At 38.8% G+C, this 15,615-nt stretch overlaps 1 protein-coding gene across 7 annotated transcripts in view; it reads left to right on the forward strand.

Annotated features, from left to right (window-relative positions):
* Positions 1 to 14,898, forward strand: part of MACIR (macrophage immunometabolism regulator) — a 54,997-nt gene extending 40,099 nt beyond the window's left edge. For 4 of the 7 annotated variants that reach the window (XM_066273950.1, XM_066273947.1, XM_066273949.1 and 1 more), the window contains exons 2-3: positions 1,416 to 1,505; positions 10,189 to 14,898. In XM_066273950.1, the coding sequence (XP_066130047.1) occupies positions 10,212 to 10,835 (624 nt within the window). In that variant the 5' untranslated portion in view covers positions 1,416 to 1,505; positions 10,189 to 10,211 and the 3' untranslated portion in view covers positions 10,836 to 14,898. Of the gene's footprint in view, positions 1 to 1,415; positions 1,506 to 4,654; positions 4,777 to 10,188 lie in introns of all 7 variants that reach the window. The other 3 variants (XM_066273955.1, XM_066273948.1, XM_066273954.1) reach the window with 1 other exon arrangement.
* The last annotated feature ends 717 nt before the right edge of the window (positions 14,899 to 15,615 follow it).

Consider the following 15,615-nt stretch of genomic DNA (forward strand, 5'->3'; position numbering starts at 1 on the left):
TAGTACTTGATCAAATACTTGGCAGTGGGGATAATATTTTTCCCATGGAGTAGTAGTTAAGATTAAATTGAGTACAACATTTGACATAGAGAAGGTGCTTGAAAATACTAGTTTGTTTTTATTTCCCTTCCTCATTAAAAATCCATTTACTTAAATAAGAAGCCAACTTGAACTTTATATAATAATTTATAACATTAGTATTGGGAAAATTCTTTGGAAATGATTATTTCAAATGAAAATTTTATTGTTAGGGAACCATTGTTGTTACATCACAGTTCACTTTATGTTTAAACCAGAGGCTTTGCTGATGAAGTAGAACCAAGTCTTAATATGTCAGGTTCTTAAAATGACGGTTCCTGTCCCTTAGCTGTGATTGGGCGTTTCCTTTGAATAAAACTCTTCTAGGCTGGTAAGGAAAGGAATGAAATGGCAGACTCCTTGCCTTTCCCTGGCTATTTCTTTTCTTTTGAATTGTTGCCACTTCTTCTGACTCTCTACACTGATGTAGGTAAAATATGTCCACTTGGTTGGAGGCCTAGCCCCCACCCCCATCCCCAAGGTTAGACACAGAAGGAAACCCAACAACCAAAGAAACCTTTACAGGAGGCAAGGACTTGGGGGAGTTCTCTTGGTCTAAGAAACTAACCCAAAGTAGGTGATAACGGTAGAGTCTTTGCATTGTTATCTCCCTAGGTAAGAGGGAAAGCACAGGGAAGATGCTAAAAGCATCTAAAGAAGTGCTTTTTCAAGTTCTTTTTTCTTTTTAACGCCTTCCAAGAGCCTTCCGATCATTTGCCTCAGAGCAGTCTTACGAAGGATTTTTATTGCTATTTTGTGGCTAGAATGAGTAGACACCAAAAATTAATTGCACAATAACATCACACACCGTAAAGGGCTCTGTGACATGCGGAGTGCTTGCGTTCACCTGCTGCACCTCGTTTGGGCCACGTGACTGTACGATGGGGGAAGGGTGCTGTTGTCCTCATTTTGAGGATTGCTGTTTATGCGAGGTCAAGAGGCAGAGAGGCCTTAGCAAGGCTGTTCTTTTGACCCATGCTCAGGGCTATTTTTTCAGGGGACTGAGTCTGTTGAACCCATGAATATGACTAGGGCGAGTGGAACCAATATTTAAATCCCTAAGATTTAGCACAGTTAGCTGCTCTTACTCTCCAAGGAGAGCTTAAGCAACAGAACACAAAGGAAACAAGCTTGATAAAATGTTTGAGGTTTAATTTAGCTGAACAAATTCAAAAGTACTTTAAATGAATTAATTAATATTGTATCCTGTATAACCTGTAGCTGCTATTAGTATTTCCTGCTAGTTTCATCCTGGTTTGCAGTTAGAATTGATGTAATTGCTTTATAAGTTTTGTTATTTGTTAAATTAAAGGTTTATTTTTGTATCTCATGTTTAGTATCTGGAGTAGAACAGAAGAATTATTATGCCTGTGTTCCCTTGGGATTCATTGGAAATTGTACAGTGACATCTTCGGGGATTTAGTCTGGTAAGTTATGTTTTTATTTTGCTTTTTCTGTTTGTTAACCAGTTGTATGAATGTAATACCATAATGTGTTTTAAGGACTACATGAACAGATAAGTGTGAAATCTCAGTGTATTATTGCAAATATGTGTGCTACAGTTATGAAATTTTTAGTGGTGATAACTGAAATTGTTGCAAAACGCTTACCTTCATGTCTGAAATTTTTGATGTTTTGATTGAGTAGATTTCCCTTTTTTCATTTTCATAAGATGAAAGTTTTATGGAATATTTCAAAATATAGTAGTTAAGAGGTATTTGCTCAAGTCTCAGGGAAATTAGTAAAAACATTAGTCCCCAAAGCTTGGCAAAGCAATTTGCAAAAGGTTCTAGTTGTATATTATTGTACATAATGAATGGCAAAGAGGTAACTGAAAGGAATATGATTTTCACTTAAGTCAAATAACCAAGTATAACATTCCTTTTATCACATCATGAATTTAAACTGTTAAAAATATGCAATGCTGGCCCTGGTTGGCTCACTGGTAGAGCGTTGGGCCAGCATGTGGATTTCCCAGGTTCTATTCCTAGTCAGGGCACACAGGAGAAGCGACCATCTGCTTCTCCACCCCTTCTCCTTCTCTCTCTCTCTCTCTCTCTCTCTCTCTCTCTCTCTCTCGCGCGCGCGCGCGCGCTCCTACAGCCATGGATCTGTTTGAGCAAGTTGGCCTCAGGCTCTGAGGATGGCTCCATGGCCTCTGCCTCAGGTGCTGAAAAAATTACTGTTGCCGAGCAGTGGAGCAGGGCTCTACATGGGCAGAGCATCAGCTCCGAGTAGGCTTGCCAGGTAGATCCTGGTTGAGGTGCATATGAAGAGTCAGTCTTTCTGCCTCCCCTCCTCTCACTAAAATTGAAAAAAAGAAATATGCAATGCTATTGTTCTCCTTTAGTTGTCTTTTTTCAGTATGTCATCTGTATCTGTGCTGACACAATGGTTCATGTGGCTCCATATCTTTGAATGGCAAAAAACTTGATAATCTTTTAAACTCTTTAACATTTAGAAACTAGAGTGAGTTTATATTTTGTTATGTGATTCTAAATGGCCAATATCTTTGTAGGTACTTCCTTAGAACTATTTAGATGGCCATAATCCTTGAAAAAAGGCAGTTTTATAAAAGTGATTTCATATTATCAGTCAGAAGTAGAATGATTCAAAGGGATGATGGAGAAACACAGTTTTGTTTATTAAGTAGATGTAGCCTGGTAAATTTATGAAAATTCATCCTAAAACATTAAAGAATTGGAAACACTACTACAATTTTGTTTTGAAGAAAAGAGCAAGGAGTTTGAAAACCATAAGCACAAAGTAATTTTTTTTAGGGGATATTTAATGAGAATGTAACTGAGTCACTAACTCATACAACTGAAATAAAGCACAAAATTTGGCCCTCCAGTTTTTAAAATTCTTCAAATTGTATATTCTCAGAATCAGAAGGTATCTTAATGGTTATCCAGTCTAAGTTTGAATATGTTAAGTGACAGGTAAGTTACTATTTCAGGTTGGTTCATTTCCCCTTTTGTAGCTCTGTTAGACTGTCCTTTTATTTCTGTATCTAACTATATATGTATACTACATACATCTGTACACATACACATATTGAGAGATATAGATACAAGCACGCACACACATTCCTGTAGCTACAGGAATAGAAAAATTCAAAAATTTGGAGAACCATCGAATACTTGAAAATATATGAAAGCTTCTTTTATTTTTAAAGTCAGAGTTATTAAAGTATAATTTATACACAGTAAAATTAACCCTTATGAGGGATGGAGCTTGATGAGTTTTGACAAATATATCCAGTTGTGTGATGACCACTACAGTCAGTCAATATATAGAATGTTTTTATCACCTTCCAAAATTCCCTTGTACCCCTCTGGAATGCGTCCCCTTCCCCCAGCCTTAGTCCTTAGCAGCCATTGATTTCTGTCCCAATAGTCTTGCCTCCTCCAGAATGTCATGTAAGTGGAATCACTCAGTACGTAGCCTTTTCTGTCTGCTTCTTGCCCTCGCTGTGCTCCTGGTTTGCTCCTTTCCATTGCTGAGTGGCGTTGTAGTGTATGCATGGAGTACAGTGTATCCATTTTCCTGCTGGTGGACATTTCCATTGTTTCTCGTTTTTGGTAATTTTGAAGGAAGCTGTTAAAAACATTTACATTCAGGTCTTCGTATGAACGTATATTTTCATGTTACTATCTACAAGTCAGGTACGTGTGTAGTTTAAGCATTTATTTAAATTTTAAGAAATTGTCAAACTGTTTTCCAAAGGGGCTGTACCTGACAGAGGCTTCTAAAGAAGCTAAAATAACTACCAGCATGTATGCAGATGAAGGAACATGATTCTCATTCAGTACAGATTTAGTTTTATTTTATATCTAGTTTTAACAAGTTTGGTTGGCGATATTTTTAAAGCCCACAATGGTTTAGGAACAGTAAACTTGAAGGCCTTAGGGATAGGATAGGTTGTTAGCAAGTGGAAGCAGTAAAACTGCTTGTCACTAGCATGACTATAATTATTGATTTTTTTGTTTGTTTGTTTTAAGAAGGCAGGAACCTGGCCCTGGCTGGTTGGTTGGCCCAGAGGTAGAGCTTTGGCCCAGATTGTGTATGTCCTGGGTTCAATTCCCAGTCAGGGAAGACAGGAGAAATGACCATCTGCTTCTCCACCTCTTCCCCTCCCCCTTCCTCTTCTCCTCCTGCAGCCATGGCTCAGTTGGTTTGAACTCATTGGCCCCAAGTGCTGAGGATGGCTCTGTGGAGCCTCCACCTCAGGCACTAAAAATAGCTTGGTTGTGAGCATGGCCCCAGATGGGCAGAGTATTGGCCCCAGATGGGGGTTGCCAAGTGGAACCTGGTTGGGGCACATGTGGGGAGTCTGTCTATCTCCCCTTCTCTCACTTGGAAAAGAAGAAAAAAAATAAAAATAAAAAAGGCAGGAACTTGCAGGGGTGAAATTCTTTTGTCAGGTAAGTTCTATCTGATAAGTAGTTCCCAGTCATGTCTGCATCTTAGAATCACCTGAGGATCTTTTAATAATTTCTGAGCCCAGGCTACACCCCAGACAAATTATATCACAAAGCTGGGATAGAGCACAGACATCAGTATTTTTTTGCAGCTGCCTAGATGATGTCAGTGAGTAGACAAGTATGGAACCATGTGGTAGAAGCCTAGCTGGATGAAATCAAAGGAGCACTCAGCCTGGAGCCAGGAGACCTGGAACTGCCCACAAGGCTCTGGGTAAGCCCTTGCCTTCCTGGCTTCGGGGTGGTTTTTTTTCTATAACTGGAGGTTCCAGGTAGATAAACTCCAGGATGATTTTGTACTAAAATTTGATCGTTCTTGATATCATTAAACTGATAATAGCCATGCTTAGGAGATTCCATTTCCCCAGGAATGGCTCTGTTCTTAATGGCTTGTTTTCAGGTACCTCTTGAAAAGAATTCTGTTCATGGGATGGCATTTTTGTTCTGTATATTTAGACAGTTATATCTGTTTTTTTTTCTTAAGTTTTATTGCTGTATGTTTCTAAAAACAGTTCAAGCATATGGAGCAGTATTTTGATTACTGAGGGTTGACTTTTTTTGATAAGTCTGATTTAAAAAAGAAACATTCAGTACTTCTCAGAAGGAATTCTTTATAAAGCAGTTGTGAAACTTATCAGCTATTTTCAGAGATGGTCTGAGGAGCTAGGGCATCTAGGTTGTATTTTCAAAGTGTTACTGCTTTTGCCAGCTGTGTAGGAAGTTTGGCCTCCTGGAGAATGTTCGGACCTGAGCAGGTCCATCTAAGTCCCAGTCTTAAATGTGTTCGTCTTGGTGCATCAGGCCCCACTGCGTGTGTATTGAGGTTTGGACCAGTTAGCTTTAGTTCCAGCCAAAAATCTCAATTGCATGATGCACCCCTTGTTTTTAAAGTGTGCACTGTGTACATTTTTTCTGGTAAATTGTGAAGTGTTGCTTGTCTCATGTCTAGTTTCAACCCTCATATATTTAAATATATGTATATATAGTGGTACTTATGAACATGGCCAAGTCTTTTTTATTTATACGTTTTATAAAAATACATTGGTGCCATTGTTACTGGTTGGATTGTGAAAGGATGTGATCCAATTGAAAACCCTTAGGTGTCATTTGGAAAACTACAATTGTTCCTGGTACTTGTTTAAGAAACTCAGTTTTAAAAGCATTGTTCAACTACAAGTTGACTTTTTTATTCTTATTGAATTTTCTGGTTTAGACTCTTCTATCCACTGAAATTTTGCTACTTCTGTTATTATAACAACACTTTTTCTATTTTGTTTCCTGTCTTTGTTTTTGTTTTAAACTGTATATGAAAGGCATTGATGGAAACAATCAAGGTATTTCTGGTTTCTAATTTTTAGTACCCTGCAGTGCAGAACTTAGCGTTGGACCTGAGTTGGCATTGGACCTGATTTCTCAGTTCACATTAATTCTTATTGATGCAGTAGAAGTGGTGCCTGTTGCACATATCTGCTTTGTATACCAGAGTGCTTTGTAGTCATTTATCTTGGAAGCATGCTTTTTCATACAAGGTTATTTTAGAATATGAAACAAAATGCTTAGTCATCGATAAGTATGTTTGTTAAACACAGCAAACGCAGGAGCAGATTTTTTATGGTAAAATATAAAGAATTACTTCTAAATACAGGTAATCTCCAATTGTCATTCATTACTAATGAGTGATTTTTTTTTTTTTTTTCATTTTTCTGAAGCTGGAAACAGGGAGAGACAGTCAGACAGACTCCCGCATGCGCCCGACCGGGATCCACCCGGCATGCCCACCAGGGGCGAAGCTCTGCCCACCAGGGGGCGATGCTCTGCCCATCCTGGGCGTCGCCATGTTGTGACCAGAGCCACTCTAGCGCCTGAGGCAGAGGCCACAGAGCCATGCCCAGCGCCAGGGCCATCTTTGCTCCAATGGAGCCTTGGCCGCGGGAGGGGAAGAGAGAGACAGAGAGGAAAGCACGGCGGAGGGGTGGAGAAGCAAATGGGCGCTTCTCCTGTGTGCCCTGGCCGGGAATCGAACCCGGGTCCTCCGCACGCTAGGCCGACGTAATGAGTGATTTTTTAATAATAAAGTTTTCAGTGTATAATATTGGACAGCCATATATCTAGCAAGATACGCTGACTTTGAGACCATTCAATCTTTATTGCTTATAGCATCACCCCTCCCCCCCTTTTTTGCTTTTTTATAGACTTCCAGAATTAGAAAGAAAGTACCTAGACGATCTGTTGGACAGTATTTACACCACTTTGGCCAAGTTGAAAAGACAACCTGAGAAAGTTGATTGTGTAATGCTCTCAGGATCTTGTTTCAATATTTAAATTCAATCAGGAAATTCTCAGGAATTTAACAGCATAAAAATGTTGTTTTGAGTCACATTGAAGACTGGAAAACATACTGCTTAGTCAGCATTCCACCCAGCCAGCTAAAAATGAAATATTTGCCAATCTTTGCTCCCGTGTTTGAAACCCAACCTCCACCTAGCTTTCTTAGTGCCACACAATAGATGTTCTTAGAAAGGCAGTATTTAAGTAGAAAAGGACCTTAAAAAAATCTAAGCAATTTGTAGGAGTCCTGGTTGCTCCATTCACATTCCTACTTTAGTATCAAGATCTGAAGATGTTCTTGTACATATGACAGTACACTGCAGAGACCTGTGAAACCACGGAAAAGACCTGTGAATTTCGAGACTGTGCTGTTGCTCGGAGCAGCAGAAGTATTGATGTTTTATAGCTAAAAAATACAACAGTTTTTCTACCCTTAGAATTATTTATTAGAGAAGTTTATCAGGAAACTGCTATAGATGTAATATGTTTAAAATAAGAGTTTTCGTGTTTCAGTGCAGCAAGACTGATGGGAGAGATTTTACATATTGACTTTAGTTATTTAGTTAAATATTTGTTAGAAGATATTAGAAATGCTTATTTCTTTAACTTTCAGGTTAGGTAGTGTTTTCTACCAACAGTATGTTCATGTCATAAAAACGTGTATAGGTTTTTTACACTAGGCTGCTTGGTTAAAATTTTCAGAGCTCTTAAATCACATGCAGTTAAGTCTGTAGGTTACTATCAGGTTGCCTGAAGATCATGTTGGTTAGTTTTACCCATGCCCAGGTGATATTTTTATGGTTTATTGACTGCTGAAAACTTAATCTGTGATAGTTACTCATCTAACAGTCATGTCTATTTCCTGTCACATCAGAATTTGACCTTTATACATTGTGTCATCACTCCACTTTTTTAATTTTCTAGGTACTTATTTTCTAGCTAATATATAATTTTCACATTTTCCTCTCAAACCTTTAGATCCTACCATCCTTTATCCTGAACCCCTTGAGTTTCCAAGAATTCTGGATGTTCTGCTTTCATGCAGCAGGATTGGCTTAGAGTGGGAGCAAATTTTTGATGATCCTGTTGACCACGGAAGCCAGTGCCCACCCCTCTTGGCTGTGACTTTGTACACCGTTAACTTGCTTGGCAGTTTTTATCCCTCATAGGCAAAAAAAACAAAACAAAAACCCGACTTTCAGCCTTTGTTTGAATTATTACCTAATTTAGAATGGATGGGGTGTGCATCGTGGATTTTAGAAAGTTCATAATATGCCAAATGCAGGTTCTGCACAGGGGCTGGTGGGAATCCCTGGGCTGTCATGGACTGCCAGATTTGGAAGAGCCCTGGACCAGTGTGGCACTTGCTGTGACGAACTGCATGAGTGTCACCACCTGGGTAACTCTGCCTGGTGGGGCCCAGTCTGTGTGTGTGCTGGATTGCCTCCACAGCGCTGGTTACTTGGGCTTCACTGACCCTCCTCCGCTTGTCTTTTCAGAGTCAAGTATCAGAATCACTTCCTGTCTGTCAGGTTATGTAGGTTAGAGGCCTTTCCTAACCCTTCCTCTTGTGCTCTTTTGGACAATAGAATTAGTGAGAAAGGAGGGATTAGTTTGTCATTCGGCTTAGTGTAAACATTCGTTTCTTCAGCATCCAGTTTGATGAAGCTTCACAGAGCCCTGCAAAGTTGATTAGATGGGAAATCTTGAGGTTTTGGTATGCATATCAAAGTAGCCAGTAGTCACTTCCTTCCAGCCTCTTCACAGAGAAATAAATTATGCAATTCCATACAGACTTATTTTTACATTAATAAAATATAATTAAGCCAGGAATCTGAAATCTAGAAGGGTTGAGGAGCTAATGTATTTTGGTTAAGTTAAAATTAGAAATAGTCTTATGATTTAGAATAAAAAGTAAGTGAAACAGTATTGATCCCTTCAGCGTTTGTTTTATCTCAGGAATTGTTATTAATGTTAGTTTTCAGTTGTGCTAGAGATGGGGTCCTCGTGAGGACAGGGTGGCACCTGGCGTCTTTATTTCCCAGCGCGGGAAGGGCAACATGCAGATAGAGGCACAGGCTGTGGTTTTCCTTTAACTGTCTAATTGCTTGGATTTAACACTCAAATTTTAGGAAATGCATCAATTAGGAGAAGATATTGTTTTACAGAATTCATAAGAACTCATAAAAATTGACAGTATTCATAAGAATTATTTAATATAATAGCCCTCTTCAATAAATATTTAATCTTAAAATCAGTTATTATTTGACATTATTTTGGTTAGCGATCTGAGGTACCTAAAACTGTTATCTACTTCTAATTGAGGATCAAGTAGAAATAAATTTCCTCAAAAATGGCATTGTCATTCAGGTCCCCTTAGTATATTATTTCCCAAAATTTGACTTATCAGCAGTTTTCTAAGAATCCGGCCATTATTTGTGGTACTTGTCAGTGAGGTTTTCCAAACAATGTAATGCAATTATGGTAATGAATAATATTATTCATTATTAATTCTCTGCCATTTACTAAACTGTTTAAAAATGTAATCTTAGATGGTATATTTTATGATTAAAGGGTCAAATAAAATAACGTCTGATATTATATGCTTAATATTAAAAATGATTTATTGGATTTAGGATTAACTTTTAAACTACAAAGTGGTTATCTTTAAACAAGTCATTGGGGATATGGAAGGAAAACCATTAACAAGGATTGGGGGAGCCTTCCCTTAAGATGTATCCATATTGTAAGAAAACATTTTTAGGTCTGAATTGGAGTCTTTGCAGAAATGGAGCAGCTTTTATCTTCTTTAGGGGGTACCCCTTCACCACAGCTGGAAAGATGTGCTGGTGGGGAGAGCTCAGCACTTACTCTAAATCAAATGGTGAAAAATGTGAAGATGTTGGAAAGATCTTATGGATTCTTGTGAAACTATGTATGATTACTTTTATTTGCTTAATGTTCTGTATTTGATTTGCTTAATATTTCATCAAGGACTAAACTTTGCCTGATTGAAGGGAGCTCTGTATTTGGAGAAGTCGTGCCTTCTGTGGGCTTCTCTTTCTGAACCGTTTTCTAGCGCTTCAGACTTGAACCTGCCTTTGGGTTCCTGAAGACAGAAAAGGTATGGTCCTCTCGTGCTCCCTGGAACATTTAGGAGCCAGATGAAAACTGTCAGTTGTACATTGGCATTTGTTCAGGCCAGGGTTATTTCATGCTCCTTGAACCTTCTCAAATGATGTAGCTTGGCTCAAGGTTCTGTGCGTTCCACTCTTCTAATCTGTCTGTCTCCTTTTAGGAGTGTGCAGACTGGTGCCTAAAATGGAAGTAGATGTTAATGGAGAGCCCAGAAGTACCCTGAGCACCCTGCCCTTGCCTGTGGCCGAGGTGGGCTCCCCAGGAAAGGCAGAGGCAGAGAAGCCCCGCTGCTCCAGCACGCCGTGCTCGCCGATGCGCCGGACTGTGTCAGGCTACCAGATCCTCCACATGGACTCTAACTATTTGGTTGGCTTTACAACTGGTGAGGAACTGCTGAAGTTAGCCCAGAAGTGCACAGGAGGTGAGGAGAGTAAGGGAGAAGCCATGCCTTCCTTACGTTCCAAACAGCTGGATGCAGGACTTGCACGTTCCTCTCGTTTGTATAAAACCCGAAGTAGGTACTACCAGCCATACGAGATTCCGGCTGTCAATGGCCGGAGGCGAAGGCGGATGCCCAGCTCAGGAGACAAGTGCACTAAATCTCTACCTTATGAACCTTATAAGGCCCTCCATGGGCCTCTGCCTCTCTGTCTTCTCAAAGGTAAGAGGGCTCACTCCAAATCTCTGGACTACCTCAATCTAGATAAAATGAACATCAAGGAGCCAGCTGACACAGAAGTGCTACAGTACCAGCTTCAACACCTAACCCTCAGAGGGGACCGCGTGTTTGCTAGGAATAATACATGAAGGACCTGCAGAGTGTGGAAACCAGTTTAGGGCAGCCTGCACGTGGCTAGAAAAACCCACTGTTGTACTCTGTACAGGACTCTTCACATTATAGATGGTTATATCAGCTAAGTGTTCCAGGAACATAGAAATAGTTTGGATCAAATCTCCAATACAGAAATAAAATCACAGGTACTTGGGGAGAAATCGTTCTAGAGCACGCAACTACAAAGAATCAGAATGTTGACCGTTAGTTTGTATAGCTTCTTAGCTAGGAAAAAAGGCTTTGGTACAGTAACATCTTCACGATTCTGTCGCTTGAATTGGGAATGCTATCTGCTTGAGTTGTTGCTGACTTGGTATGATTCATTAGAAATTTATATCTTAAGTACTCAAGTACTTCTTTAATCTCTGTATTTTACTATAAAATGTATGTAATGATTTGTTTTAAGAAATTTAGAACTTGAACATTGCTGAATTGGACCACTTTTTATTTTTAAATATTGAGTTTAAATATTTTATAACTGGTTTTGCACTGAAAAAAATTAACATTTCAGATTGACAAGAGAGTAATCTTTCTTCACTTGCCTCAATAATATGATTGAGCAATGAACTTTTTATTTCCGCATGGAAAGTTATTGATCTCTATGGCTGTAAAATATTTCTTTATAGCGTTATTAACGTGTGTCTTAATAAAATAAAATTTGGAATACAAAGTATTTATTTTACAATAGGTGGGAGGGAAGCTTTTCCAGAAAGTTTCCAATACAAAGTTTTCATAAATTGAAAAAGTTTTCTTCTAGCTTATTTTCTAATTTAAAATTCATCTGGAACTTTAACATGGAAAGGGTTCTTTTAGTTGTGGATTATAGGCATAATACTGTTTGCATCTGCGTGTTCTGTAAGTGAATGGAACTTTAATAGAGGAGCTCATGATTTCCACTATTGAATGCTTAATCTCAGTAAGAAGTGATACTATTCAGCATGGCGCTGGGTCATTCCAGTTTTAGTTTTTTGCAGCACAAGCACTCATTGAAATTCTAGTTTCTAGGATTTGTGTAGGAGCCTAAAGTGCTTCTACAGTTTTAATGGGTTAATCCTGGATTACTTAACAATTTATGTCAGTTGCACTGGTTTAATTTGTTGCTAAAGAAATATTGCCCAGGCTTTAGTAACAAATGCGGCTCAACTATTCTTGAATATATTTTGGGGGAAAAAAATGTATGTAACTTACCTTTTGTAAAAGTTTATATTTCTTTTCTTTTTAGATTCTTGAAGGTGCAATTTATTACTGAATTGGCATTTCTGGCAGCATAGAGCTGCTTATTTTAAATTTTATTTTAGGGGTTGTGAGTTTCTTAGGTGTTAGCAGTCTTGCTTATAAAATAAGAACGTCTTCTAATTAATTAATGGGCCGTTCCTGGTGCAGTTGCGACTTTTCTTTAGCCAGAATGAATGGCAAACTATTTAGAGCAGAATAAATATTAGAGAAACCTAGGAACTCTTAATTAACGTTTATTATGCTTTCACTGCGGCAGACCCTGTGAAAGAACCTTGGTAAAGCTGGTCCATATCTTAACTGAGTTGATTAAATTTCTTGGTAGGCTGAAAATTTCAGCTGTTGATACTTTAACGTAAATTGCACCTTTGTAACATATTGTATTGACAAATGATCACTAAGATGAACTATATCTATACAGTCATTAGTTTGACAAGAAATAGAATCATGTCAGATGCCAAAGAGTTGGGATTTTTACGTTTAATGATTAAACATCGTTATTTATTGATGATTTACCCTGTGGAACTGTATTATTTCTAACTATGAAATAAAAGGGTGATGTAAACACACATTGTTGTGTGATGCTTTAAGCGAGATCCACCATCCAAAGGCTGGTTACTGTTCAAGTTATTTTTAGGCTCCTTTTTATTTTAAAAAATTATTTTTGGTGCTCATTCACAGTTCAAGGTAAAGGATGTATTCATGGCAATGACTCTGTTCCATCCATTAGGAAACACAACTGTGTACCTGCCTATACACCTAAATAATTTCTCGAGCTAGATAAGAATATGTAGCCTTTCTTTTTGTTTTTAGTTAAAGACAGGTAAAGCTATGGCAAAAATTAAAGGGTTAAAAGTTGGCGATACAGTACATTTGTTATGTCTAATTAGTAAAGATACATAATGTTAAGGTTTGTTTCCTAGAAAGAAAATTTTAAAACTTGGGGTCAGTGGTTTTTAAAACGTGTTTGCAGAGCCTTTCAGTAATTCATTCTTGCTTTCTCTGCACTCCACGGACTGGACTCCTAGGTAGCAGGTGCTGTCCTATAGAGAAACGAGGTTAGGCTGGATCTCTCGGCTGAAAATGATGCATTTCCTCTAGTCTTTTTGAATTTTGTTCGCCCATTTTTATTCGATTTAATATTCCAAATGAAACGGCACACTTTTGGCCATATACCTGATGATGTTATCTTGTTCTTAAATACATTGCAGCACCGCATAACTTCATAAATCTTTTTTTCCAAAAATATGTTTTAGAGGCTCAGCTGATGCATGAGGTAACAATAGAATTTCAGTCCTTGTCTCGGTCCAAGGTGAGCTTCTTTTGCTTTTCCTACTTGTGTCAGCTGCATTTGTACCTCTGGTTCCTGGGCCCCTGTAGTCTGAAGTCAGGGAAGAAGAGATTATGGGGGTGGATTAAAATGTTAACTCATTCAGAATCCCCAGACACTCTGGACTCTGGTTCAGCCGGACTACTGATTCAGGCCCGTCGAGAACTGTCAATCAGTTGCCCCTTATGCCCTGTAATGCCCATGTGTGGTTCACTGTCCTTTCCGCCTCCTTGAGATGTTTATTTAAATTATTTCAGTATTTGTCAGTATTTGGGGCATGGGGACCTTTTAGAAGATTCTACATTAACTTTGGCCTTTCACTAAATAAAGACTATTTCTTGAGATCTTAAGAAAAGCAGCCCATTTTTACTTATTTTTTTATTTTAACATACTTTTATCTCAAAAGCTTTTATTTATTCCATTATAACCACTGAAACTTTTTAAAGGGAACTTTGAAGTGACCCTGACCTAAGTGGCTGTTCGCAGTCACAGGACAGAAGAGAGACTGTCAAGCAGTTTATTAATGGCACGAACACTGTAGAAGAGTTGGGGTGGAGAGAAAACAGGGATGTGTGTGAGTGTGGTGCAGCAGGGCCAGCGAGTATTAAGTAAAATTGGCTTTTAAACAATATAATTTGATTAGAGAAATGGAAATTGGTGGTGATTGCCTTGGAAATATAATAAATGTGATTAGAAAGCTAGAAGTGGAGGTTGTCAGCACTTAATGATGCGCTTCACTTTGCACTGTGCGTCTTTCAATACAAATGGTGAGGTGGATTCTTTGATAGTTTACATTAGAAGAAAATGAGGGATATTTCTGGCTGAGGAGAATAGTACTAGGAAAAGATCCCAAGAAGAATGGATTTGATTGTTATTTTGAGTGTGCTAAGCCCCGAGGACACTTTGTTACTTACTCTAGCATAGTGAGAGGTTGAATTTGTCTTCTCACCATTGTTGTAAAATGTCTTTTTTTTTTTGGCAAGAGAAAATGTCTGAAACCCAATCTTCTAAATATTGTCACCCCTGTTCTCGGGGTTGTCATTGATGTACAGATTTTTGGGAGAGCACAGGATGAGGAAAGGGAAATATAGACAGAAGAAGGCAGTGTCGACTGGAACGAATAAGCATAGCTACACAGTCAGTGGAATACTTCAGTGGTTCTGGCTAGGCCGCCTCTGGAGCAAAGAGCTTTCCTGCGTTTGCTTTTGTGGAAACTAGCAGCACTTTCAAAGTTCCTGCTGAATGCTCTTGAGAACAGTCTTAACTGTGTGCCTGGGGGAAGAGCAAGGAGCATGGGTCGCGTAAGGTTGACCTGGAAGTCTGATTCACCAAGGAAGAGTATTCTTTACCAAACTTTTCTATAAAAGGATTACACATGGATAGATACTTGGAAAACTTTGAATCCTGTATCTTTGGCCTAATGTTTCAATTAGGAAAAAGAACTTACGCAGTAAGATGTTCTTTTTTTTTTTTTTTTTTTTTTAATAAATATTTATTTTAATGGGGTGACATCAATAAATCAGGGTACATATATTCAAAGAAAACATTTCCAGGTTATCTTGTCATTTAGTTCTGTTGCATACCCATCACCCAAAGAGAGATGGTCCTCTGTCACCCCTCCCCCTCCCCCTCCCCCTCATTCCCTCCCCCCACCCCAGTAAGATGTTCTTGATCTAACTGGAATCCAGATTTTGGCTAAGGGGTTAGGGTAAAGATGGCAGATACTCAGCATGTATACCACCCCACACCTCACCAGTGCCTGTGGCAGACATCTCTAATCCGTTAGTGCACAGTCTCTTGAGTCCAGATGTGGCCTCATTATCTTCCCTAAACCAGACATTTAGAGCAGCTGCTACTGAATTGATCAGCATTACACTGGAGATAAAACCTTTTTGCCCACCACATACACCCCACAATGGATTATAGTGTGAGTTGAAAAATGATCTGAACATTATTGAGTTGGAAACCATTCTGGGCCCTGTCTTCTAATCAGAGAACAGAGGAAAATAGTCCCTATTACCATCATCCACAAAGCACCTACTAAGTACTTGCAGGCACTCTGGGGACATAAGGACTTTTAAGATCGATTTTACTTTCAAGGATAGGGTTCTTGAAAAAGCACTGGGAGAGGAAGGGCAAGGTGGCAGAAGATAAAGGCCAATGCGTGCTTTGTAGAATAAATAGTCATTTGG

Source organism: Saccopteryx bilineata, chromosome 4 (genome assembly GCF_036850765.1).
Source record: "Saccopteryx bilineata isolate mSacBil1 chromosome 4, mSacBil1_pri_phased_curated, whole genome shotgun sequence".
In the NCBI taxonomy this organism is placed as follows: Eukaryota; Metazoa; Chordata; class Mammalia; order Chiroptera; family Emballonuridae; genus Saccopteryx; species Saccopteryx bilineata.